Source organism: Heterodontus francisci, chromosome 28 (assembly GCF_036365525.1).
Source record: "Heterodontus francisci isolate sHetFra1 chromosome 28, sHetFra1.hap1, whole genome shotgun sequence".
NCBI lineage: Eukaryota > Metazoa > Chordata > Chondrichthyes > Heterodontiformes > Heterodontidae > Heterodontus > Heterodontus francisci.
The window spans coordinates 30,023,041-30,049,465 of record NC_090398.1 but is presented as its reverse complement, the minus strand read 5'-3'; the positions used below and the strand labels follow the sequence as shown (position 1 = coordinate 30,049,465).

The 26,425-nt window shown below is 42.2% G+C and overlaps 1 protein-coding gene across 1 annotated transcript in view; it reads left to right on the top strand.

Annotated features, from left to right (window-relative positions):
• The first annotated feature begins 1,084 nt into the window (after window positions 1-1,084).
• Window positions 1,085-26,425, top strand: part of LOC137345185 (NACHT, LRR and PYD domains-containing protein 3-like) — a 39,294-nt gene continuing 13,953 nt past the window's right edge. Inside the window, exons 1-3 of the mRNA XM_068008650.1 lie at window positions 1,085-1,148; window positions 18,414-18,502; window positions 26,039-26,196. Of these exons, the coding sequence (XP_067864751.1) occupies window positions 18,448-18,502; window positions 26,039-26,196 (213 nt within the window). The 5' untranslated portion in view covers window positions 1,085-1,148; window positions 18,414-18,447. The remainder of the gene's footprint in view (window positions 1,149-18,413; window positions 18,503-26,038; window positions 26,197-26,425) is intronic.

The window sequence follows — 26,425 nt, the reverse complement described above, 5'->3', positions numbered from 1 at the left end:
CTACAGCCTGATCTTTGCTCCATGACATTCTGGTCAGCTATTCTGTGACCTTGTCCTATCTACACCTTCTCCTTTGTTATCTCTTACCCCAACCCACTTTACTTGTTCATAACCTTTCTACATTTCTAATATTTGCCAGTTCTGAAGAAGGGTCACTGACCTGAAGCGTTAACTCTGCTTCTCTCTCGACGGATGCTGCCAGACCTGCTGAGTATTTCCAGCATTTCTTGTTCACCAGGATATTGCCTGGGCTGGAGCATTTCAGTTATGAAGAGAGATTGGATAGGCTAGGGATGTTTTCCTTAGAGCAGAGAAGGCTAAGGGGCGACCTGATTGAAGTATACAAAATTATGAGGGGACAGATAGGAAGACACTTTTTCCCTTAGTGGAGGGATCAATAACCAGGGGGCATAGATTTAAGGTAAGGGGCACGAGGTTTAGAGGGGAATTGAGGAAAAGAGAATTCACCCAGAGAGTGGCTGGAATCTGGAACGCACTACCTGAAAGGGTGGTAGAGGCAGGAACTCTCACAACATTTAAGTATTCAGATGAGCACTGGAAACACCACAGTATACAAGGCTGCGGGTCAAGCGATGGAAAATAGGATTCGAATAGACAGGTGCTTGGTGGCCGTCACAGACATGATGGGCCGAAGGGCCTGCTTCTGTGCTGTATAGCTCTATGACTATGACTGACCAAACATAGCTCTTGGGGTCAAAAATCAATGCGTCTTTTAGCAAAACAAAGTGTTTCAAACGAAATTTGGCAATTTATTTCCAACTTTTTTTCTGTTTGAGTAAACTTCTCTGGTACAAGGATACTGAAGATGAAATTTATACACAGCTTTGTTCACAGTTGAAGTGAGAGCGAGTTGTCAAACCGGTTCGATTACATTTCACCAGAAGGACCGCTCCCTGTCTGAAGTAAATGAGGAATGTTTAAGTTGAAATCAAGCCTGAGGCCTGGCAGCATCATTAACATGGAGGGCGGAGCTGTGAATCTCAAATAACAAAGATGGGATCACATTTCCAAGTTGCAACTTGCTAAAATAAAGCAAACTGTCTGATTGGTTAGAGACAAATAACAAGGATATAACTTGCACAATCTACACGGAAATACAGAAACAAAAAAACGTCTTCGAGATTAAGGTAAGTTCAATGTAGCTTTAAAACATCATGTCTGTATTCTATTTCATTTCTCTCTTTGATCCTTTTAACTACAGCTTGTTTCCTGCAGTCTGATATGTTCTCCAGAGCCTGGGTGCAGCTATTCCACCACTGCAGGCCCAGACGGTGACTGGGAGCAGTCGCTTTCACAAAAGGGATTCCAACCCCCTCCCTTCTGTCCAGGTGAATTATTTAAACATTCGCTGTTGAGGACAGAAAGCAGGAACTCTGTGACTTACCATTTTCTGGTCCTACTCCACTTCCATCCATTAGAATTTACAGTTTAGTAAAGAGAGTTAACGTTTCGGGTCAGTGACCCTTCTTCGGAACCGAAGAAGTTCCGAAACGTTAACTCTGCTTCTCTTTCCACAGATGCTGCCAGACCTGCTGAGTGATTCCAGCATTTCTTGTTTTTGTTTCAGATTTCCAGCATCCGCAGTATTTTGCTTTTATAAACAGATGTGGGAACCTGGCTCCTTCTAACTCAGGACGGATTTTTACTTCCTGAACTGCCTGGTGCCCTGAAAATGTTTATTCAATTAATTAAAGGTGGAACCATCACTTCATACCGAACACATAGTCCGGCTCAGTAAAGGGTAAATCACAAACAGGTATGAGTCCTCATCACCAATCTTTGCATTAAAAGTAAATACCCAAATTACCAAGATTTAGGCAAGTCCCATCACTATTTTTTGCCGAAACGTAATTACGTAAACCAGTAACAGGAACCATCACTAATCTTATATGTAAACTGAGTACTCAAATTATCAATAGCAAGTTGCTACCTGTAAATACTATCCTAATTAGGATTATTAAACTAACCTAACTGGTTAGAATTTTCAACAAACCAGTTCCATCGCTCCATCATTGAAAATGCCAATACATTATCGCCCCACAATCTGTGCTCTTCAAACAAAAGAAAACAACAACAGTGAAAGTTTTCTGTACATTTTTCAGCATTCCAGTGAATCTGTACTTAACCCTTTCTGGTCTCAATATCCTTCCTATAATGAAGAGATCAATGTTTTACACAAAACTCTAACTGAGTTCTGATTAAAGTTTTATCCATGTACATCATTAAGTCATGGATTAAATGTTCTGGTCCCCATGACTAATGGTAGAATTCCATCAGTTTCTATCTCACGTTTGCTTCCTGAGGTGCAGCTTTTAATGCCCTTTTAGTATGTCTCCCCAAATCTCCCCTTTGTTCCACAGCACCTTTTATTATTAATAAGCAAACACCAAATGGGTGTAACCTCCAGCGTTAATACACGGACACAAACGGGTACAAACTGCAGCATCCCTATATTTATAAAGCCATTGTACTGTACAGCATGGAAGGAGGTCATTTGGTCCCCGCACATGTGCCAGTTCTTTGAAAGATCTATCTAATTTAGTTCCACACCCAAGCATTTTCCCCATAACCATACAAATTATTGATTTCCAGATACATGTCCAAGTACCTTTCAAATGTCTTATGGGATCTGATTTCAACCTTCTCTCAGGTCCTGTGTTCAGATACCTCTGGTATGAAAAAAGAACTACACATTCCTCCTCTAGTTATTTTACCAGTCATTTAAAATCTATGACCTATAGTTATTGACCTACTTGCCTGAAGCAATATTTTCTCCTAACTAGCTTTGTCAAACCCCTCATCAGTTTCAATAACTCCGAAGTCTCAGTTGAAACTTTTCTGCTCAAATCATAACAAACACAGGTTCTCCTATCTCTCCATATAACTGAATTCCTTAATCCCTTGTACTGTTTGATAACTTTCTTTTGTACCCTCTCCTTCACATCCTTCCAATAGGAGAGTCCCCAGAATTATATACAACACTGCAGCTGAGACCTAACCAGAGGTGTGTAAAAGTTTGGCATGGCATAATTTTGGTATTTGATCCTCCTATTTAAAAAGCCAAGCATTGTACTTGCTTTGCTAACTGCTTTATTAAATTGCTCTGCCACCATCAGAGATGTGTAGATAGACCCTCCCCGGTCCCTCTGTTCTTGCACGAGCCTCACAAAAGCACAATTTAGATGACACAACATAACAATTCTGGGAATCTGAAATAAAAACAGAAAATATTGAGCATAGCCAACAGGACAGGCAGATAGGAGATAGGAACAAAGTTAATGTTTCAAATCGGTAAGCTTTCATCAGAACTGGAAAACATGTAGTGATGTACACTTTGTCACTAATTCCAGAGACAGGTAAAGACATGAGTGAAAAGGAAAGAACAAAATGGAAAATCTGTAATAGGGTGGAAGGCAGGAGAGATTAAATAAAAAAAAGGGGACGATCACGCAAGGCAAAAGGGGGCGACAATTGGACGAATAAAGAAACAGCAGCAATAGAAATTAAAGGGTATAATTCTAAAGGAGGTGCAGGAGCAGAGGGACCTGGGGGTATATGTGCACAAACCATTGAAGGTGGTAGGGTAGGTTTGGAAAGTGGTTAATAAAGCATATAGGTTTTATAAATAGAGGCATTGAGTGCAAGAACGAGGAAGTTATGCTAAACCTATTTAAAACACGGATTCAGCCTCAACTGCAGTATTGTGTCCATTTCTGGACACCACACTTTAGAAAGGATCTCAAAGCATTAGGAACGGTGCAGAAAATATTCACAAGAATAGTTCCAGGCCTGAGGAACTTCAGTTATGTAGAGAGGATGGAGAAGTTGGCCTTGAAGAAGAGAAGATTAAGAAAAGATTTCATAGAGTTATTCAAGATCTTGAGGGATCTAAAATTAGGGAGAAACCTTCCCTCTGGCAGAAGGATTCATAACCAAAGGAGAAACTTTTATTTTATGCAGTGATTGGTTAGGATCTGTAACGCACTGACTGAAAGTGTGTTGGAGAAAATTTCATTTGAGGCATTCGTAGGAGAATTGGATTATTATCTGAAGAGAAACAAATGTTGGGCTAAAGGAAAAAGACTAGGTGAATTGCTCTGGTAGAGAGCCAGCACAGACATGATGGGCTGACTGTCCTCCTTCTGTGCTGTAACCATTTCATGGTTGATTCTATGAAAAGTTAAATCTAGTAAAGATGCAAGTGTCAATAGCAGAATTATTACCAACAGTTGCTGTACAAAAACTGGGAGTGCTGGTCATGATCTGAAATCGTGGATTCAGTGTTGAGTCCGAAGGCTGTAAAGTGCCTAATCAAAAGACGACGTGCTGTCCTTTGCTAAGTTTCATTAGAATAGTATAGGAGGCCAAGAACCGAGAGGTCAGTGCAAGAGACTGGAGGAGAATTGAAATGACAGGCAACCGGAATATTCGACTCCCATTGTGGATTGCATGCAGGTGATCTGCAAAGCAATCACACAATCTGTGCTTGGTCTTCCCAGTGTCAATGAGACCACATTGTTATAGCAAATACAGAAAAGTAATTTGAAATAACTACAAGTAAATTGCAGTTTTATCTGAAAGTGTTTGGGGCCTTGGATGGTGGGAAGGGAGGTGGTGAAAAGGCAGATGCTGCATCTCCTGAGCTTGCATGGGTACGTCCTAAAGGGAGGGGTTGTTAAATTTTACTATCTCCCAATGTTATTCCTCCCAAAATACATCACTCTTATCGGCATTAAATTTCATGTGCCATGTGTTTAACCAACTGGGGCAGTCGTTGTATGAAGTCAACTACAATTTGGCTTATTATTTATTACATTACCAAGTTTAGTACCAACCTTCAAACTTCGAAATTGTACTCTCTATACTGAAGATCATGTCATTTATCTATAATAATATAATAATATTGATATCTGGGGAACCCAATTGTGTACTTTACTCCAGTTAGAAAGGAAAATCTGTTCAATGCATTTCTTCCCCCTATACCTCTGCCAATTTAGTCCTCAAGCCATTCATTTAATACCTTGTGTTTCCAGTTTCTGAATAAATCTGCTCTGAAGTATTTTATCACATGACTTTTGAAAGTTTATACAGACAGTATCTACAGCAAACTTTCATCAACGCTCCCTGTTATTTCTGCAAAGAGTTCAATCAAGTTAGTCAGGCAGGATTTGCCCCAAGAAATCTGAGCTAGTTGTCCATTATTAACTTGTTCTTCTCCAATTGAGAATTAATTTTGCCCTTGACAATGGAGTTAATTAATTTTCCCATCACTGCCATTGGACTGATTGACCTGTAGTTACCACTCTCCTTTTTTTGAATAGGATTATAATATTTCCAATTCTCAGTCCTCCGCCACCACACCAAGGAAGATTTGAACGATTGTGATCAAAATGTCCACTATCGCCATCTGAGCTTCCCTTAGCAACCAAGGACCAGGTAACCTGTCAACTTGAAGGATGCCAAACTACCTCAGAACCTCTTTTCTACATATTTTAACCTTGCCAATATCTCTACTGTCCCCTCCACACTACGAAATTACATTCCTTCACTTATTTTTGTGAAGAAAGATGTAAAGTATTCAATCATGACCATGGTCAAGTCCTCTGTTTCCACAACATCAATCCATTTTTGTCCCTAAGAGACCCAACCACTCCTTTTAATTATCCTTTTTTAATTTTTAATTTTCCTGAAATATGGAGACCAAAACTGTACACAGTACTACAGCTATGGTCTCACCAAAGACCTATACAATTGTAGCAAAATTTCCTTTTTCTTGTGTTCCAAACCCCTTGCAATAAAAGTCAACATGCCAAGTGTCTTCCTTCTTTCTTGCTGCACCTGCAAGCCTTCCTTTTGTGTTCTTTGTACCAATATACCCGAGTCTCTCTGAACACCAATATGGAGAAGTTTTACGCCTTTTAAAGAATATTCTGCTCTTGCTACAAAAGTGAAGAACCTCATACTTGCCCACATTATATTCCATATGCAAGGTTGTTTCCAACTCATTTCATCTGTATAAATGTATTTATATCCTCTTTGTGTCCTCATCCCACCTAGCTTTGTATCGTCAGCAAATTTAGATGCGTTGTATTGGTCTTTTTGTCTTAGTCATTAATATGGATTATATATATAGCAGAGGTCCCAGCACTGATCTTTGCAGCACACAATTAGTTACAGCCTGACAACTTGAAAGCGCCTCGTTTATCTCTACTCTCTGCTTTCTGTCCATTAGCAAACCCTCCATCCAGAGTAACATCCCAAATTCATGATCCTTTATCTTGCATATCAATCTTTTTTGTAACACTTTGTCAAATGCCTTTTGGAAATCCAAGTATAGCACATTTACTGGTTCCCATTATCTACGTGACTATTTACATCTTCAGAAAACTTTATTTATTTTTTTCTAACATGAATTCCCTTTCACAAAAACCATGTTGAATTTGGGTGATCATACTATAATTTTTAAGAGCATTGCAATGACATCCTTGAAAACAGATTCCAGCAATCTCCTGAAGATCGATGTCAGGTGAACTGACCTGGAGGGTCCTGTTTTCTCTCCCTTTCCCTTCTTATATTGAAGTGCTACATTTGCTAACTCTCAATCCGCTGGGACCATTCTAGAATCGAGGGAATTTTGGAAAATCATAAGCAGTGCAACTACCTCTTTTAGATAATTATGTCCTGAGTATTCATTGGCTTTTAGTCCCTTAAGCTTTTCCAATACTTCTGTTCTGCTGAGATTAATTGCCTACTGTCCTTCACTCTTATTAGTCTGTTGGTTACCTTCTATTTCTGGTGTGTGTTATGACTGACGAGTGCACTGTTTATTCCAGTTCCGCTTCTCCACAAGTTACAACATATATTTATTTATTTCCCACTTACCCATACAGTCAATCATATACTCTATCTTTTTTTCCCAGAATAAAACACACCAACCAGGTTTCTTTAATAAAAACAAAATTATCAGTTTATTATAAAACAAGTCTTAACCTGTAATGAAGTAAAGCATAAGCACACAGATTGAAATATTAAAGTTCCCGTTTTAACATAGCTGCTCTCACTCACACACATTCACATACATCTGTTTACCAGAAAAATAAAAGGATTTTTGTTTTTAGAGCTTTATTACAGATTTAAAAAAAATACTTGGGCTGAATACTTGCTCATTCTTGAAGAAACAGCAGATGAGATATGTTGTGTTCCAAAACTGGCATGCAGTCTGGTCTCCGAGTACACATAGATAGGTCACGGAGATCTTTTAGAACAGTTCTTTTCCGACGTCATTGAGAATTATTTTAGTAGGCTTTTCTTAAAGACAGGAGATGAGATGAGTTGACACGGTGGATTACTCAGTATCTTTTAGAGAGGTGCTGGAAAGCTGAACTGGGTTGTGGTCTCCTCTCCTTGCTCGTGGGTTCTTTTCTCTCCTTGCTTGGGAGTTCTATTCTCTCCTTGGAAGTTTTCTTCTTTCCTTGGAACTTCTGTTCACTCACATTGTAAGTTCTCCATCTTTTTATACAGGTCAACCCCATTTCTAAGCAACTCATAAGTGAAACAGACAACGGGACGTCAACCTTTTGACCTCCATCAATCTTTACCTGTCACCTCTTTGCAAACAACTTCTCCTGGTGACCAAAGTTTTCTTTTCTTTATTGAGCTGGAAGTCAGGTTGGGTTAGATTTCCAGAAAGGCTTGTTCTTGTTGTAAGGTGGTTTCCCGGAAAGGCTTATTTTCCTCATAAGATCTCTGTGTTCCTTTTAAAAAAAACATTACCAGGGACTGTTTGTCAAATTCAAATGGCCTTGACTTGACCCTCTTTGAAAACTCCAAAGTTTAACATTTCTTCAATCTTTCAAAAATGAATCGTCAAAAAATATATTTGACAAAACACAGAGACAGTGTTGTAACATATGTAATTTTTAACCTCTATTGTTATGAAGGACGTATATTTCCTACTGTTTATTTAACTCCTTGCCTTTTATTCCATTTACACAATAAACAACAGCCAAATCAACCCTCATAATAATGTAAGAGACTTTGTTTAATTTTAGGATTCTTGTCTGGGACTGGAGTATGTCGGCTCAAACTTAATATGGATTTTAATTGCATTATGATCACGTTCCTAGAGGATTTTTATACTCTGAGATTACTAATTAAACACGCCTAATTGCACAATGCTAGATGTAAAATGGCTTTATTCCCAGTTGGTTACACAAGACGCTTCCTTTAGAACAGCAGTTACAACCATATTATTTTGGCTTCACTAATTTCAAGGTATCAGTAACAAATTCAAACAGTAGTCACGAGCAAGTGGAGTCGAAGCCCTTTCAATAAATTGCTAAATGCTTTGTATTGTGACTATCGAGTGACACCATCAAAAGAGCACTGGATTAGCCCAAGGCAGGCTTCAACCCATGGGATATAATATATCAAGCTACACCATCAAGACTGTCCCAGAGAGAAGGAGACCGTGCCCCACACAGCCCAATATATAACAAGCGCAACACTTTTACTACCTGACCATCACAACCCAAGTGGGGTCATTTTGAGGTGGGCCAATAGAGTGACAAAGCTCCAGGCCAGTAGCACCAAAACAAAACTGTTTAAGGATGGAAGGCAGGAGGATTTAAAAATGAAAAGAGTGGCGGGTGTGAAAGGTTAAGTGAGGAGAAATTTATAATCAAAAGAGATCATTCGAAGTAACCGAGCAGTGTGGCAAGTCACAAACTTGCCTCTCCAATGCAATCACATCCTTCCTGTAGTGTAGCGACCAGAACTGTACACAGTACTCCAGCTGTGGCCTATACAGCTCCATCATAACCTCCCTGCTCTTTTATTCTATGCCCCAGCTTTTAAAGATAAGTGGAGTCTGACAGGAAAGGGAAAAGAGTTTATCAGTAATAGAGCATCAGTTAATACTGTCAAATTAGGAAAAATAGTAAAGAGTCAAAATTTATAATTAAGTGCAAGAGGAAATCGTGAAAAGACAGAACGATGGACAGCACAAATAGAAAACAAATGGGTTTGATCTAAAGCCACTACAGACTTGTGGTTGCATTGTGACCAAGGTTGGAAATTAAATATCGCAGTGTACTCGAAGTTTCAAAAAGATAGACAAAATGGAAAAGTAAGAGGAAGCCTTGATAAGAAAGGAGAACATTAAGATAGGTGTGGTGGAGGAGCATGTCTTAGAGTATCAGAGAGTAGAATCTGGGTGGTGAAAAGAAATAACAAGAGGCAGAAATTACTGGTGGCAATAATTTATAGGAATCTTAATAGAAGCTATTCTGATTTAGAGAGCTTAATCAAAACATATGAGGAGTTGGTAACAAAGGCAAAACAGTAATCACGGGGGGTTTTAATCTTCACACATACTGGACAAATCAAATTGGCAAAATATATCCTGGAGGATGAGTTCATGTATTACATTTGAGACAGTTTCCAAAAATAATACGACATGGAACCAAACAGAGAAGAGGCTAATTTACATCCAGTCATATGTAATGAGACAAAGGTTACTTACTAATCTCATCGTAAGGGATCCGATGTATAGAAGTGATCATAATATGGTAGAATTTCACCTGGACTTCGAGACTGATGCAGATTAAATCCAAAATTAAAATATGAAACTTAAATCAAACCAATTACATCGGGATAAAGGGGGAGCTGACAAAGGTAGATTGGGAAAATAGATTTAACAGTATGACGATAGATAAGCAATGGCAAACATTCAAAGAAATATTTTGTCATTCTTAACAAATATACATTCCATTGATAAATTAGAGTAGCACTGGTAACAGATCCATCATTGGCAAACTGAAGAGGTTAATGATACTATCAGATTAAAATAAATGGCTTATAATATTGCCATAAAGATTAATAAACCTGAAGATTAGAAACCAGCAAAGGATGACCAAAAATTAATGAAGGGGCAGAAAATAGAATATGAGAGGAAATTATCTAGAAATATACACAGAGATTGTAAGAGCTTCTACAAGTAGCTAAAATGAAAAGAGGAGTGAAAGCAAACATGGTTTCACTAGAGAATGAAAGGAGAAATTATAATGGGGAATAATGAAATGACAGATACGTTAAACTAATATTTTGGTTTTGTCTTCAGAGTAGAACCATAATCATAGAAATGTATGGCACAGGAAGAAGCCATTTGACTGATCGTGTCTGCATAAGCAGAAACACACTACACAGCATAATCCAACTTTCCAGCTCCAGGTTGGTGGTCTTGTAGTTTCTAGCCCTTTACCTACAAATCCAAGATCTCTTTAAATACAGTCAGTGTTTCTGCCTCTATCACCCATTTAGGAATGACTTCCAAACCCTCATCACCCACTATGTGAGAATATTTCTCCCCAGCTCCGCTAATCCTCCTACCTAAAACTCCAAATCTATACCCTAGTTATTGAACTCTTTTCTCAGGGAAATAGATCTTTCCAATCCCTCCATCTAGGCCCCTCTTTATTTCATTCACCTAAATTAAATCTCCCCTCTGATGCCTCTGTTTCAGAGAAAACAACTTCAGCCTATTCAATCCTTTCTCATAGTTATTTGTTTTGCAAACCTGAAAACACCGTCTCTCCCCCCCCCAACCCCCCTCCCCCCTCCCCCCACCCCCGCCCCCACTCAACTTTGCATCCTCTCCAATCAGCACATACTTCACGTAATGTGCTGATGAAAACGGTATGCAGCACTCTGGCGATAACCTAATTTATGTTGTATACATTTCTATCATAACCTCCCCGCTCTTATACTCCATTCTTAGTCAAATAAAGGGCAGTATGCCTACACCTTGTCATTTTCTACCTTCCGAAGTATGTACATATGCACTCCAAGGTCCCTCTGCTTCTCCACACTTCTCAGTTTTCTAACATTTACTGTGTATTCCCTTGCTTTGTTTGTCTTCACAAATTCATTATGCCAAACGACTATGGATTAAATTCCATTTGCCATTTTCTACCCATCTGACCAGTCCATTGAAATCTTCCCACAGTCTATGTTTTATTGCACTGTCAACTACATGAACATTTTTGTATCCTCTGAAAACTTCTCAATCATGCCCTTTACATTTCAGTCGAAATCACTGCTATATACCATTAAAAGCAAGGGTCCTAGGACTGTGCACAACGAAACCCTGCTGGAAACACCCTTTCAGTCACAAAAACACCGTCGACCATCATAATTTGTTTCTTGCAACATAGCCAATTTTGGATCCATCTTGTCACTTTCTCGTGGATCTTTTACTTTTCTGACCACTCTGAGACTCTGTCAAAAGCCTTGCTAAAGTCCATTTAGATGGCATCAAATACCTTGTTGGATCCTCACAAAAAAATTAATTTTGCCAGGCATGACCTTCCCTTATCTTATCCAGGCTTACTGTCCTTGGTTAGTCTGTGCTTTTCTAAATGATGCTTAATACGGTCCATCAGAACGTTTTCCAATAATTTCCCCACTGCTCAGGTTTGTCTGACGGACCCATAATTACTTGGTCGATCACTGGCCACTTTTTTTAAACAATGGTAAGATGTTTTCAGTCCTCCAGCCTTCTAACACCACAACTATAGCCAGGCAGTACTGCGGAATGTGACATTGATCACAAGTCGTGGGAGTCAGTTGCCAGCGTTCCCCAGAGCTAGCGGGCAGCCATAAAGGCGGGGCTAAAGTGTGGCGAGTCGAAGAGACTTAGTAGTTGGCAGGAAAAACGACAGAGGCGCAAGGGGAGATCCAACTGTGTAACAGCCCCGACAAACACATTTTTCTGCCTGTCACTCCAGAAGAGCCTGTCACTCCAGAATTGGCCTTCATAGCCCCTCCAGGCACTGTTCCACACACCACTGACCACCTCCAGGCGCTTACCCATTGTCTCTCGAGATAAGGAGGCTAAAGAAAGACTGCGGAATGATACTCAGAGGGCATGCACTTCTAACAAGGGGCTTTGCAGAAATAATGCATTCATTGGCTGTGATATTTTATAAAAAAATCCCTGGACTCTGAAGCCTAGGACTGCATATGTACAGATCCCGGTCAGGTAGAAAATGACAAGGCGAAGGGATACTGCCCTTTATTTGACAAGGCATGGACTATAAGAGCAGGGAGGTTAAGATAGAACTGTACAAAACACAAATTAGGTCACAGCTAGAATGCTGCGTACCGTTTGGGTCATCACATTACATGAATTAAGTGCTGATTGGAGAGGATACATTGGAAAGATTTGGGGGAAAAAACTGAGAAAAGATTGAATAGGCTGGAGTTATTCCAGTGAATTGGAAGTTAGTAAATTGAGTACTGCTGTTCCAGAATTGAGGGAGAGAGAATATAGGGAACCAGAGGTCAGTTAGTCTGATGTCAGTCGTCGGAAAAATGTTGGAATCCATTATTAAGGATCTGACATTTAGAAATTCATAATATAATTAGGCAGAACTAACCTTGTTTGATTAAAGGAAAATTGATTTCAACAAATCAGTTAGAGTTCCTGAGAATGTAACCAACAGAGTAAATAAAGCAGAACTGGTGAACGTAGTATATCTGGATTGTCGAAAGTCATTCATTAATGTGCCTTAAGAAAGGTTGTTGTGCAATATAAGGGCTAATGGGGTTGGGTAATATATTAGCATGGGTAATTTTCAGGTCACCAGGCTGTTACTAGTAATGTGTTGTGAGGATCAGTGCTGGGGTCTCCGTTATATACCATCTATGTTATGACTTAGACGGAGGAATCAGATGTAATGTATCCAATTCACGAACAATAACATTCCAGGTGGGAATTTAAGCTGTGAGAACAACACAAAAATTTTCAAAGGGAAATAGGCAAGTTAAGTGAATGGGCAAAAGGTTGTCAGGTGGAATATAATGAGGGGAAATATGAGGTTATTCACTTTTTTTTATTTGTTTGTGGGATGTGGGTGTCACTGGTTGGGCCAGCATTTCTTGCACATCCCTGTTGCCCTTGTTTGTTTGCTGTATTGAACCCTTTGCTGAGTCTATTAGGAGGGATGCGAGCATAAGAGGGGTGACAATCCCAGGCAGCGGAGGCACTCAGGTTAAAACCTCCCTGTACATGGATGACGTCACCTTCTTCTGCTCGGATCCGCTGTCCGTGCGCAGACTGATGAGCATCTGCGACCAGTTCGAACTGGCCTCGGGAGCCAAAGTTAACCACGGCAAGAGCGAGGCCATGTTCTTTAGGAACTGGGCTGACCGATCCTTTGTCCCCTTCACCGTCAGGTCAGACTACCTGAAGGTGCTGGGGATATGGTTCAGAGGGCTGGGCCGTGCACCAAAACATGGGAGGAGCGAGTAGCCAAGGTACGACAAAAGTTGGGCATGTGGGGGCAGCGATCTCTCTCCATTGTGAGTAAGAACGTGGTCATCAGGTGCGAGGCGCTCACGTTGTTGCTCTACGTGGCGCAGGTCTGGCCCATACCCCACTCCTGCGCCGTGGCAGTCACCCGAGCCATTTTCTGCTTCATCTGGGGATCTAAAATGGACCGGGTCTGGAGGGACATGATGTTCAAATCTCTGGACAAGGGTGGGAAAAATGTACCCAACGTGGCCCTCATCCTGATGACCACCTTCGTGTGCGGCTGCATCAAGCTGTGTGCAGATCTCCAGTACGCAAACTCCAAGTGTCACTACCTGCTGAGGTTCTATCTGTCCCCAGTGTTGCGAAGGATGGGCCTGGGCACATTGCCGCGGAATGCTCCATGCAGTTGGGCCATGCCGTACCACCTATCCTTCGTAGAGCAGTTTCTGTGGGAAAACACCTTTGACCACCGGTCCATCAGGCAGTGGGCTGCATGGAATGTCCTCAAGGCCCTACGGGAAAAGGAGACGGTGGATCCTGTCGGATGGTTCCCCGAGCAGACCGTCAAAGTCATTTGGCGGAATGCCTCATCACCAGAACTTTCAAACAAGCACCAAGACGTAGCTTGGCTGGTGGTGAGAAGGGCCCTTCCCGTCAGATCCTTCATGCACACCCGAAGTCTCGCCCCCTCCGCACGGTGCCCCCGCGTTGGCTGTGGTGGGGAAGAGACGGTCGCCCACCTCCTCCTGGAATGTGTCTTTGCAAAGCAGGTGTGGAAAGAGATGCAGTGGTTTTTGTCGAGGTTCATCCCAAGCAGCTCTGTAACACAGGAGTCTGTGCTCTACAGGCTGTTCCCAGGGACGCACACCGAGACAAACATCAACTGCTGCTGGAGGACTATCAATTCGGTGAAAGACGCCCTTTGGTCTGCCCGAAACCTGCTGGTCTTCCAGCGCAAAGAGTTGTCCACCACCGAATGTTGCAGACTGGCACATTCCAAGGTCCAGGACTACGTGCTGGGGGACGCACTAAAGCTTGGGGCAGCCGCAGCAAAGGCTCAATGGGGAAAGACCACAGTGTAAGGTCCCCCCACCAAGCTGAACTGAGGGGCTGGATCCATGGGAAACCCCTTGAACTGTATTGTTGCTATTTTCATTTGCTGTAAATGTGAAACTGTAATTGGCATGACAATAGTGAAATGGAAGGCTTGTGAAGAAACTCATGATAGTATAGAAGGAAACTGATCTCCCTTGCAATGTTTGTATTTTTTGGTACTGTTTGAAACTGTTTGGCAATGTAATTTTTGCAGATTTTTATGAATAAAGTATATTTTGGAAATTTAAAAAAATCCCTGTTGCCCTTGACTCCTGAGTGGCTTGATTAGCCACTTTAGAAGGCATTTGAGAGTCAAGCACATTGCTGTAGGTCTGGAATCACAGATAGGCCATAACAGGTAAGGAAAGCACATTTCCTTCCATAATAGTCATTAGTGTACCAGATGAGTTTTACAACAATCAACAATAGTGTCACAGTCATCATTATATTAGTTTTCTAATTCCAAATTTATTAACTGAATTCAAATGTCACCATCTGCGATGGTGGGATTCGAACCGTTGCCCCAGAGCACTAGCCTGGGCCTTTGGATTACTAGTTCAGTAACATTACTACTACGCCACCACCTACTTTGTTGGGAAGGATAGAAACACATTTTATTATGGTAAAAAGCTATTGAACATTGGTGTTTAAAAAAGAATTAGGTATCCTGTACACAGAACACAAAACATTAATGTGCAGGTCCAACCAGCAATTAGGAAGGCAAATGATATATTAGACTTTACTACAAGTGTGTTGAAGAGCAAATGTAAGGATATACTTGTCTTAGAGATGGTACAATGCAGATTCACTAGATTGCTTCCTGGATGAGAGGGATGTCCGAAGAGAAGAAATTGAGTCATCTAGATGTATCTTCCCTAGAATTTAGAAGAATAACGAGTGATCTCATCGAATCATGTAGGATTAGGAGTGGGCTTGACAGGGTAGATCCTGTGTAGATATTTAACCTGTCTGTGGAGACTGGGTCCAAGAGTCACAGTATCAGAATATGGGCGTGGCTACTTAGGACTAAAAGAAGAAGAATTTTTCACTGACCAGATTGTGAAGCTTTGGAATTATCTATGCCAGAAAGCTACGAATTCTCAGCCACCTGAGACTGCATTCAACAAACTTTTAGGTACTAAAGAAAAATGGGATATGGGGATAATCCAGGAAAATGGAGTTGATTTAAATAATCACTCAATATTACCGAACTGTGGAGCAGGATCAAAGTGTTCAATGGCAAACCCCGATCCTATTTCTCATGTCCTTAAGATGAATGGGACATGAATATTGGACGTGATTTAAAACTGGCCATTAGATAAGATACTGCCCGTGTTGCACTCCCACCAGAGTTAAATCTGACTCCAAAGAAATGTGTTTTCTTGGGATCAGCGAAGCTTCTGGAAATGTCAATTGGAGTGATTGTGGAGGAAGTATCTTATTTCAAAATATAGTGCAGACCAGTAAAGAGTTAAGACATTGAGGTTCTATTGTTAGTTCTCCCATTGTCGGCCACCCGGCAGGCACTGGCTACAAGCGGCTCGACTGAATGGATAAGTCACAGCACAGGACAGGCTTTAGCTGTAACATTGTTTCACCTGGTTAGGAATGCATCCTGTTATATGATAAACTTTTTCAGCAACTTTTGTTCTTGCTGATCTGTGTTCATATTAATAAGATCAAGTTGTGAGGTAAGTGAGGAATTTAAGATGATTAAATAAGTTGGTAGGGTTAATAGGAACAAACATTCTTCTGGGGGTAAGTCCATAGCAAAGGGGCATTACTTTAATATTGGGGCTTCAGTGATTTCATGAAGCAATTTCTACACGCAAGGGATCGTGAAATTCTTGAACTCTCTTCTAAAAGAAATTGGATGCTGGTCAATTGAAACGTTCAAAACTAAACTCGATACATTTTTGTTAACTAAGGGCATTAAAAGCATTACAGAACTAATGTAGGTAGATTGCTTTGAAGTACAGACCAGCCAGCATTTCACTGAATGGCTGAGCAGCCTACTTCTGCTCCTATATTCATGATATTCCAAATCATAAAACATAGTTTGTGAGAGAGACATATCAGGAATGTTTAAGAATGGAAACATCATTGCTCAAACTCCTTACGGGAAATTTGGAACTCTGATCTCCAAAAGGCTGTTTCAATTCGAGCTTTCAAGACAACGATGGAGAGATTTTGGCTAGATAAGAATATTAAGGGATGAGGAAGCAAGGCGGATAAACTGAGTTCAGATACAAATCAGACATGATCTAACTGAATGCTGGAGCAGTTTGAATGGCCTACCCATTTTCATGTGTAAGAGGCTTGAGGGGTTGAGTGGCTCAATCCTGTTCCTATGAACTGGCTCTAGTGGCTATTTGACCTCTTCCTGTTTCTATGTCACTGGCTCGAGAAACTGAATTAGTTTGTTTGCTTGTATGAGGCTCAGGGGTTGAATGGCCGACTATTTCAGACTTTCTTGTTTTACTCTTACTAGAAGCACCTCTTCCTTTCAAAAATATATTCGGATCTTATTTCGATGAAGAAGAACCTCAGGGGCTGTAACCAATTTCCACAAGTAGGGTGGGGCTATGGTACATACTTTACATATCAAAAATCTATGTATTATCCACAGTGACTTTCTGAAAGAATACCAATAACAAATACTATCTTAGCTGCAGTAAATTACATGGCGACAACTTGCAGGCTCCACATATTAACTGACAGGCAAAAAATATTGTGTTAGATTAAGTTAAATGTATTGTAACTTCTAGATTGAGGAGTGTACCTTCTGCGGTTCGACCTTTTGCTTATTTTTCAGATTTAATTCTGATTTTCTATGGGGGTTATATTGCCGAAGCCTGTAGAGGTCCTCTCTCGCTCCCTCTCCTGAGGAAGGAGCCATTTTCTAAGTATGTAATCATTAACCAAGTGCAGTCTATATAACACTAGGGAATCACAGTTCAGACCAGTCCTGTTCTCCATCGTCCTTCACCTCTATGCATTTGAGGAGCTGTTCAGTGACAGGGACCACGGAATCTGGAGATGGTAAATGTGCCAAATTTTCACTCTATTATTTGGAGCTTAGTCAGACAGTGGATAGAATGTGGAATCTTCCTTCCTGGAAGGAGTTTTGATATATGCCCATGAGAGTGGTGGGACTGAGGGTGGGGGGGTGGGGGGATGTTTGGTGGTGGTGAAGGTGATGCTATTCCAATTCACCACCTGCCCTTGACTCTCTAAATGGTGGTTCACGAATTGGGAGATGCTGCTGAAGAAGCCTTGGCAAGCTATTGAAGTGCATTTTGCAGATAATGCACACTGCAGCCACGGTCCGCCTGTGGTGGAGAGAATGGATGCTTAAGTTAATGGGTGCCAGTCAAGAGGATCACATTTATTGGCTATTATACACAACTCAAACAAATGCTATCACATGGGTCAGCTTTAATAACCACCTCACAAACAGGCTGTATTGCAGATGCCAGCTGTTATACCCATCTGTCAAACAGGAGATATTGCGTGGGTTGGCAGCTCTAACGCTCCTCCAACAGGTGGAATCAGGTCAGCTGTTGGACCCTCCCCCTCAATCTGGTGATATTGCTTATGTCGGCCATTATATAATCCGCACGATATTCAATTCTATTGATTTCAATAGAAACAATAATCAGAACAGTCATGTAACTGTTAGCAAATAAAATTATTTCACTTTTCTGGCCCTGCTCACGTCCAATATCACTTCTTGTGCTAATGCTCAGTAGTAATCTTTTAAGTAGAATATAGATTTGTTACATTGTAATGCATAAAGGTATTAGTTTTGAGTACACTGCATCCGAGATGTATTGCTTTGGAGCTTATTCTGTAACATTAGGTGCAAAGAAACATATTTGTACTGGTGCAACATTCTCATGTTTATCTCATTTGAAATCTTCTATGAAAGGCTGCTTAGTTGACACAATAAATTGAACATGTAACCATTTTTTTGTTTCAGGTATTCACAGAAAGCTGTCCAACTGGAATCGACCATGGCGGATGACCCGAATCAAAAACAAAAAACTAACGGATCTGAAACAGACACAGGTAGGTGCAACTTTCAAACAAAAAGTGCTCATAGCATCAAGTTCTGATTTGAAATAAGAACTCCCATGTGACACAGGAAGTGGTGGCAGGGTGAATATTACTGGTAATATCAGTTCTAAAATAAGCACTGTGATTGGCAATAGTATCAGCTCTGTAATCAGCACAGATACCGTCAGTACCATCAACTCTAAAATCAGTATAGGTTACCCCACAGACAGCAAGAGCTCAAGATAGTAGATGGATGGTCAGAAGAGTAGGAAGAGGCAAGAAGTGCAGGAGTCTTCGGGATGTGTGCTGCACTCAAACCGACTTCGAGCTTTGAAGACTGTTGGGAGCGACATCATCGAGACAGAGTGCAATCCAGAACATGGCACCAATGGGCAATGGACTGTGAAAGGGAAAAGCAAAGAGTAGAATTCTCTCGTTATAAGAGAATCCATAGTGAGAGAGGCAGACCCATGCTTCTGTAATCGTCATCGTGGGTCCCGCAAGGTGTGTTGCCAGGGTAACGGGCATCACAGAGAGGGTGGAGAATATTCTACAGTGAGAAAGAAGTGAGCCAGAACTTGTGGTTCACATCAGTAGCAACGACATAAAGAGAATAGGGATTGAGGGCCTCTGGTCAGAGTTTCAGGAGCTAGGGAGTAAGTTAAAATGTCGGGCCTTTCAGGAACAAATTTCTGGATTAATTCCAGTACCATGCACTAGCAAGAGGAGAAATAGGAAGATAGACAGATTCAATACATAGGTTCAGGCATGGTGCAGGAGGAGGGACTTAAGATTCTCAGGTCACTGGGAACAGTTCTGGGGCAGGAGCTATCTATTGAAAAGGGACATCTCAACAGACTCGGACAAAGTGCTCACAGCAAGTTTAATTATTGTGTTTTGGGAGGGTGTAAACTAAATTGGCAAGTGGATGGGCACTATCAAAAAGAAGTAGGAAAGAGGAACAAGGAGTATAAAGGACTGAGAGTGTTTCTTTGCACTAGAGGAGGAAGTAATACCATATTAGATAGGAGCAAACTAAAAATGACTTTTCTTTTCTTATTTGGCCTCCTTATCTCGAGAGACAATGGGTAAGAGCCTGGAGATGGTCAGTGGTTTGTGAAGCAGCGCCTGGAGTGGCTATAAAGGCCAATTCTAGAGTGACAGACTGCCACAGGTGCTACAGATAAAATTGGTTGTCGGGGCTGTTACACAGTTGGCTCTCCCCTTGCGCTTCTGTCTTTTTTCCTGCCAACTGCTAAGTCTCTTCGACTCGCTACACTTTAGCCCCGCCTTTATGGCTGCCCGCCAGCTCTGGCGATCACTGGCAACTGACTCCCACGACTTGTGATCAATGTCACAGGACTTCATCTCGTGTTTGCAGATGTCTTTAAAGTGGAGACATGGACGGCCGGTAGGTCTGATACCAGTGACGAGCTCGCTGTACAATGTGTCCTTGGGGATCCTGTCATCTTCCATGTGGCTCACATGGCCAAGCCATCTCAAGCATCGCTGGCTTAGTGGTGTGTATATGCTGGGGATGTTGGCCATCTCGAGGACTTCTGCGTTGGAGATATGATCCTGCCACCTGACGCCAAGGATTCTCCGGAGGTAGCGAAGATGGAATGAATTGAGATGTTGCTCTTGGCTGACATATGTTGTCCAGGCCTCACTGCCATAGAGCAAGGTACTGAGGACACAGGCTTGGTACACTCGGACTTTTGTGTTCCGTATTAGTGGGCCATTTTCCCACACTCTCTTGGCCAGTCTGGACATAGCAGCGGATGCCTTTCCCATGCGCTTGTTGATTTCTGCACCGCGAGACAGGTTATTGGTGATAGTTGAGCCTAGGTAGGTGAACTCTTGAACCACTTACAGAGTGTGGTTGCCGAGATTGATGGATGGAGCATTTCTGACGTCCTGCCCCATGATGTTCGTTTTCTTGAGGCTGATGGTTAGGTCAAATTCGTTGCAGGCAGCCGCAATCCTGTCGATGAGACTCTGCAGACACTTTTCAGTGTGAGATGTTAATGCAGCATCGTCAGCAAAGAGGAGTTCCCTGATGAGGACCTTCCGCACTTTGGGCTTCGCTCTTAGACAGGAAAGGCTGAACAACCTGCCACCTGATCTTGTGTGGAGGAAAATTCCTTCTTCTGAAGACTTGAATGCATGTGAGAGCAGCAGGGAGAAGATGATCCCAAACAGTGTAGGTGTGAGAACACAGCCCTGTTTCACGCCACTCAGGATAGGAAAGGGGTCTGATGAGGCGCTGCTATGCTGAATTGTGCCTTTCATATTGTCATGGAATGAGGTGATGATACTTAGTAGCTTTGGTGAACATCCGATCTTTGCTAGTAGTCTGAAGAGACCACGTCTGCTGACGAGGTCAAAGACTTTGGTGAGATTAATGAAAACAATGTAGAGGGGCATCTGTTGTTCACAGCATTTCTCCTGTAGCTGGCGAAGGGAGAACAGCATGTCAATGGTGGATCGCTCAGCTCGAAAGCCACACTGTGCCTCAGGGCAGACATGCTCAGCCAGCCTCTGGAGCCTGTTTCAAGCGACTCGAGCGAAGACTTTCCCCACTATGCTGAGCAGGGAGATTCCATGGTAGTTGTTATAGTCACTGCGGTCACCCTTGTTCTTATATAGGGTGATGATATTGGCATCGCGCATGTCCTGTGGTACTGCTCCCTTGTCCCAGCACAGGCAAAGGAGTTCGTAGAGTGCTGAAAGTATAGCAGGCTTGGCACTCTAGATTATTTCAGGGGTAATGCCGTCCTTCCCAGGGGCTTTTCCGCTGGCTGCAGAATCAATGGCATCACTGAGTTCCGATTTTGTTGGCTGTCCGTCCAGCTCATTCATGACTGGCAGAGACTGGGCTGCATTGAGGGCGGTATCAGTGACAACATTTTCCCTGGAGTACAGTTCTAGGCAGTGCTCCACCCAGCGGTCCATTTGCTTGCGTTGGTCTGTGATTATGTCCCCTGATTTAGATTTGAGGGGGGTGATCTTCTTGATGGTTGGCCCAAAAGCTCTCAATGCCATCATACATTCCTCTGATGTTTCCGGTGTCAGAGGCCAGCTGAATATGACTGCATAGGTGTTGCCAGTAGTCATTTGTGCAGTGCTTCTGGCTGCTTTAAGTGCTATGGATGTTAACTCGCTGGGGGCTTTCTTGTAGTTCAGCAGTGCAATGTGCTTAGCAGCTATGACAGGTTCCAGCTCTTCAAAGTGAAAAACAGCTACAATGAACATAAAGACATGTTTATATTGTGTGTGAATAATGTTGGTGAGCTACATCCAGAAATAGCTGAGTGGGAATGTGATGTAGTGGAAATAATGGAAACTTGGCTTGCAAATGGTGAGGTCTGGGCTCTTAATATTCAAGGTTTCAAAGTGTTTAGAAAGGATAGGCAAAGAAAAAGGAGAAGTGGGGTAACATAACTGATTATGGATGACATTGTAGTGTTGCAAGGAACAGATGGCCTTGAGGGGGAAAAGACAGAATCTATTTGCTTAGAGTTGAGAAGCAAAAAGGGCATGGCATAATCATGCTAATGGGTGTATTCTATAGGCGTCTACATAATAAGAGACATAGAGTGGAGCAAGTCTTCAGGGAAATCAGAGTTATGAAAGATCTATAGAGTGGTGCATGGGAGGAATTTAATTACCCAAATATCAATTGGGATATAGTTAGAGTTAAGCACAACATGGAGGAGAGATTTCTGACAAATGTTCTGGAGAGCTTCCTTAACCAGTCTGTTTTCTTTCCTTCCAACTAGGAGGGAGGTATTGCTGGATCTGGTGTTGGGATATTAGGTGGGCCAAATGGAGCAAGTTCCTGTGGGAAATGTTTGGGAAAGAGTGAACATTGTATCTCAAAGGTTTAGATATAGCAATGAAAGGGGATCTAGCCAGGGTGAAATGGAATCAAAGATTGGTAATAAAATATGTAACTGAACAATCGGTGATCTTTAAACAGGAGTTATTTCAAGTACAGGCTGGGTACACTCCAACAAGGGTGAAAAGTAAGGAACCAAATCCAAAGCTCCTTGGATGACCAGGGTGATCAAGAATACAATGGAACAAAAAAAGGGTGTATGGTCCATGTCAGGTGAATTCTTCAGGCGAGAACCAGGCCAAATACAATGAGTGGAGAGAAGTGAATCGGGAAATACGACTGTCAAAGAGAAAATATGAGAACAGAATGGTAGTTAACATAAAAGGGAACCCAAACATCATCTGCCAGTATTTAAGTAGTAAGCGGTTAGGAAGTGGTGGCGTGGTGCCGATTATTGACAAAAGTGTATGCTTAGAGGGGCAGAGCAAGGCTGGAATGCTTAATGAGTACTTTCTATCATTGTTTACGAAGGAAGAGGATGCTGACAAAATATTGGTAGAAGCAGAAAAGTTGGAGGTAATGGCGTTGCTTTGTCCTGGATTGTGTCGAGCGTCTTGAGAGTTGTTACCCGGGAAAGTGGAGAGTATTCCATCATACTCATGACTTGTGCCTTGTAGATGTTGTGCAGGCATTAGGGAGACAGAAGGTGATTTACTCGCTGCACAATTCCCAGCCTCTGGCCTGCCCTTGTAGCCACAGCATTTATGTGGCTGGCTCAGTTCAGTTTCTGGTCAAAGGTAACTGCCAGGATGTTGATAGTGGGTGATGCAGGGATAGTAATGCCATTGAACACCAAGGGGAGATGGTTCCGTTCTCTCTGGTATGAGATGGTCATTGCCTGACACTTGTGTGGCACGAATGTTACTTGCCACTTATCAGCCCAAGCCTGGATATTGTCCAGGTCTTGCTGCATTTCAAAATGGGCTGCTTCAGCATCTGAGGATGGTGCTGAACATTGTGCAATCATCAACGAGCATCCCCACTTCTGACCTTATGTTAGCGGGAAGGTCATTGATGAAGCAACAGAAGATGGTTGGACCTAGGACACTACCCTGAGGAATGCCTGCAATGATGTCCTGGGACTGAGATGATCGACCTCCAACAACCACAACCATCTTCCTTTGCACTAGGTATGATTCCAACCAGCAGAGAGTTTGCCCTTGATTCCCATTGATTTGGGCTCCTTGATGCCATACTCAGACAAATGCTGCCTTGGTGTCAAGGGCATTCACTCTCACCTCACCTCTGAAGTTCAGCTCTTCTTTCCACGTTTGAACCATGGCTGTAATGAGATCAGGAGCTGAGTGGCCCTAGTGACACCCAAACTGAGAGTCAGTGAGCAGGATATTGCTGAGCAAGTGCCGATTGATAGCACTTTTGATGACACCATCCATCACTTTGCTGATGATGAAGAGTTGACTGATAGGGCAGTAATTGGCCATATTGGATATGACCTGCCTTTTGCACACTGGACATACCTGGGCAATTTTCCACATTACCGGGTAGATGCCAGTGTTGCAGCTGCACTGGGTCAGCTTGGCTAGGGTTGCAGCTGGTTCTGGAGCACAAGTCTTCAGTACCATTGCCGGAATGTTGTCAGGGCCCATAGCCTTTGCATGATTTAGTGACTTCCGCCATTTCTTGATATCAGGTGGAGTGAATAGAATTGGATGAAAACTGGCACTCGTGATGTTGGGTACTTCAGGAGGATGCCAAGATTGGCTCGGCACTTCTGACTGAAGATAAATGCAAATGCATCAGCCTTATCTTTTGCACTGCTGTGCCAGGCTCCCCCATCTTTGAGGATGGGGATATTTGCAGAGCCTCTTCCTCCTGTCAGCTGTTTAATTGTCCACTACCATTCATGAGTGGATGTGAGAGGACTGCATAGCATAGCTCTGACCCATTGGTTGAGGGAATCACTTCACCCTGCCTATTGCATGCTGATTCCGCTGTTTTACATGCAAGTAGTCCTGTGTTGTAATTTCACAAGACTGACACCACATTATTAGGTATGCTTGGTGCTGCACTTTTCATTGAACTAGGTTCTCCTGGCCTGATGGTAATGGGATATGACAGACCATGAGATTATAGATTGTGGTTTAATACTATTCTGCGATAACTGATGGTCCACAGTGCCTCGTGGATGCCCAGTTTTGAGTTGCGAGATCTGTTCAAAGTCTGACCCATATTGCACGGTGGTAGCATCTCAAAACACACTTAGTCATAGAGTTATACAGCACAGAAACAGGCCCTTCAGCCCATCTTGTGGGTATGGGTATCCTCAATGTGAAGACGGGATTTTGTCTCTGCAAGGACTGTGTGGTTGTCACTCCTACTAATACTGTCATGGACAGATGCATCTGCAACAATTAGATTGGTGAGGATGAGGTCAAGTAGGTTTTTCCCTCTTGCTGGTTCCCTCAGCACCGCTGAAGACCCAGACTAGCAGCTATGTCCTTTTGGACTTAGCCAGTAATGATGTTACTGAGCTACTCTTAGTGATGGACATTTTGTGCCCTTGCTACCCTCAGTTCTTCTTCCATCGCCAACAAGTTATGATTCTTTGATTACATTAGGCTGCTGCTTGAATGGTCTCTGGGACAGCACTCCCAATTTTGGCACAAGCCACCAGATGTTAGTAAGGAGGACTTTGCAGAGTCGACAGGGCTGGCTTTGTCATTGTCAGTCAATGCTGGGTGGTCTGTCCGGTTTCATTTCTTTCCTTAGGCATTAGCAATTTAATACAACTGAGTGGCTTGCTCGGCCGTTTCAGACGGCATTTAAGAGTCAACCACATTGCTGTGGATTTGGAGTTACATGTAGGCCAAACAAGGTAATGGCAACAGACTTCCTTCCCTAAAGGGCATTGGTGAACCAGATGGAATTTTACAACAATCGGCAATGGTTGCACAGTCACAATTGGACAAGATTTTAATTGTATTCAAATTTTACCCTCTGCCGTGGTGGGATTCGAATCCATACCCCCGGCGCATTAGCCTGGGCTCTAGGTTATTTGTTTAGTGTCATTACCAGTACACAACTGCCTCCCGGGAAGGTTTGCTGCATAGTGTTAGGGCTGTGAAAGATTTGATTGACAGAATTGGTCATCATCATTTGCATTTCCTTCTGCTGCACTTAACTCTGCTTAAAGAAGTTCAGCGATGCAATCGTTTGTTGGGGAGTCAGGCCGAAATAACCCTCTAATAGCTGAATTCTCCCGCTATCCAGGCGTATTTTAAACAACCTAATCATTCTGATCTTTGCTATTGCAATTCGAGATTTTCTAATAACTCTTCTGAAGAAGGGTCACTGACCTGAAATGTTAACTCTGCTTCTCTCTCCACAGATGCTGCCAGGCCTGCTGAGTATTTCCAGCATTTCTTGCTTGTGTTTTAGATCTGTGTAATGTTTATTTTCTGATTTTATTCGTAATATTGGACAAGATGTCAACGTGTGATCTTTACCTTCAGTAATAGCCCAAAGTGGTCATCATTGAATTGGCAGCTCACTAAACATCCACTTGATTCTTGTTTCCATTCACTTCAGGTATATTTAATGGGTTGACCAGCTAAAACCCGATCAGTAAAATGAAGAAGTGACCTTCCATGAAACAATAAGTATATTTATATACTTCATGTTCACAGATCCCGTCTCTCAATGCCTTGAAAGCTTCAAAGATTGTGACCTGTACAAGATAACGATATTCTACCGGGATAGATTAGAACAGGCAATTGAAGAAGGAGTGAGGGGCGTTAGCTTGACGTTGACATACGAGGAACATTTTACTGGACAAGAACATCAGGTAAGTGGAGAGTCCCACAGTGAGTTTAAATAATTCCAACATTGTGAAGAAAAAAATTGGTCAAACGTTCAGTTTCTTTTGAATAAATAGACCTTTTCAATCAGGGAATATTGTTGTGGATGTTTGAAGTGTAAAGACCATGGCTGAGGCCTCCACTGGAAACAGAAAATCATAGTGATAATTACACGCAGAAGAAGGTCATTTGGATTATCGTGTCCTTGCCAATTGA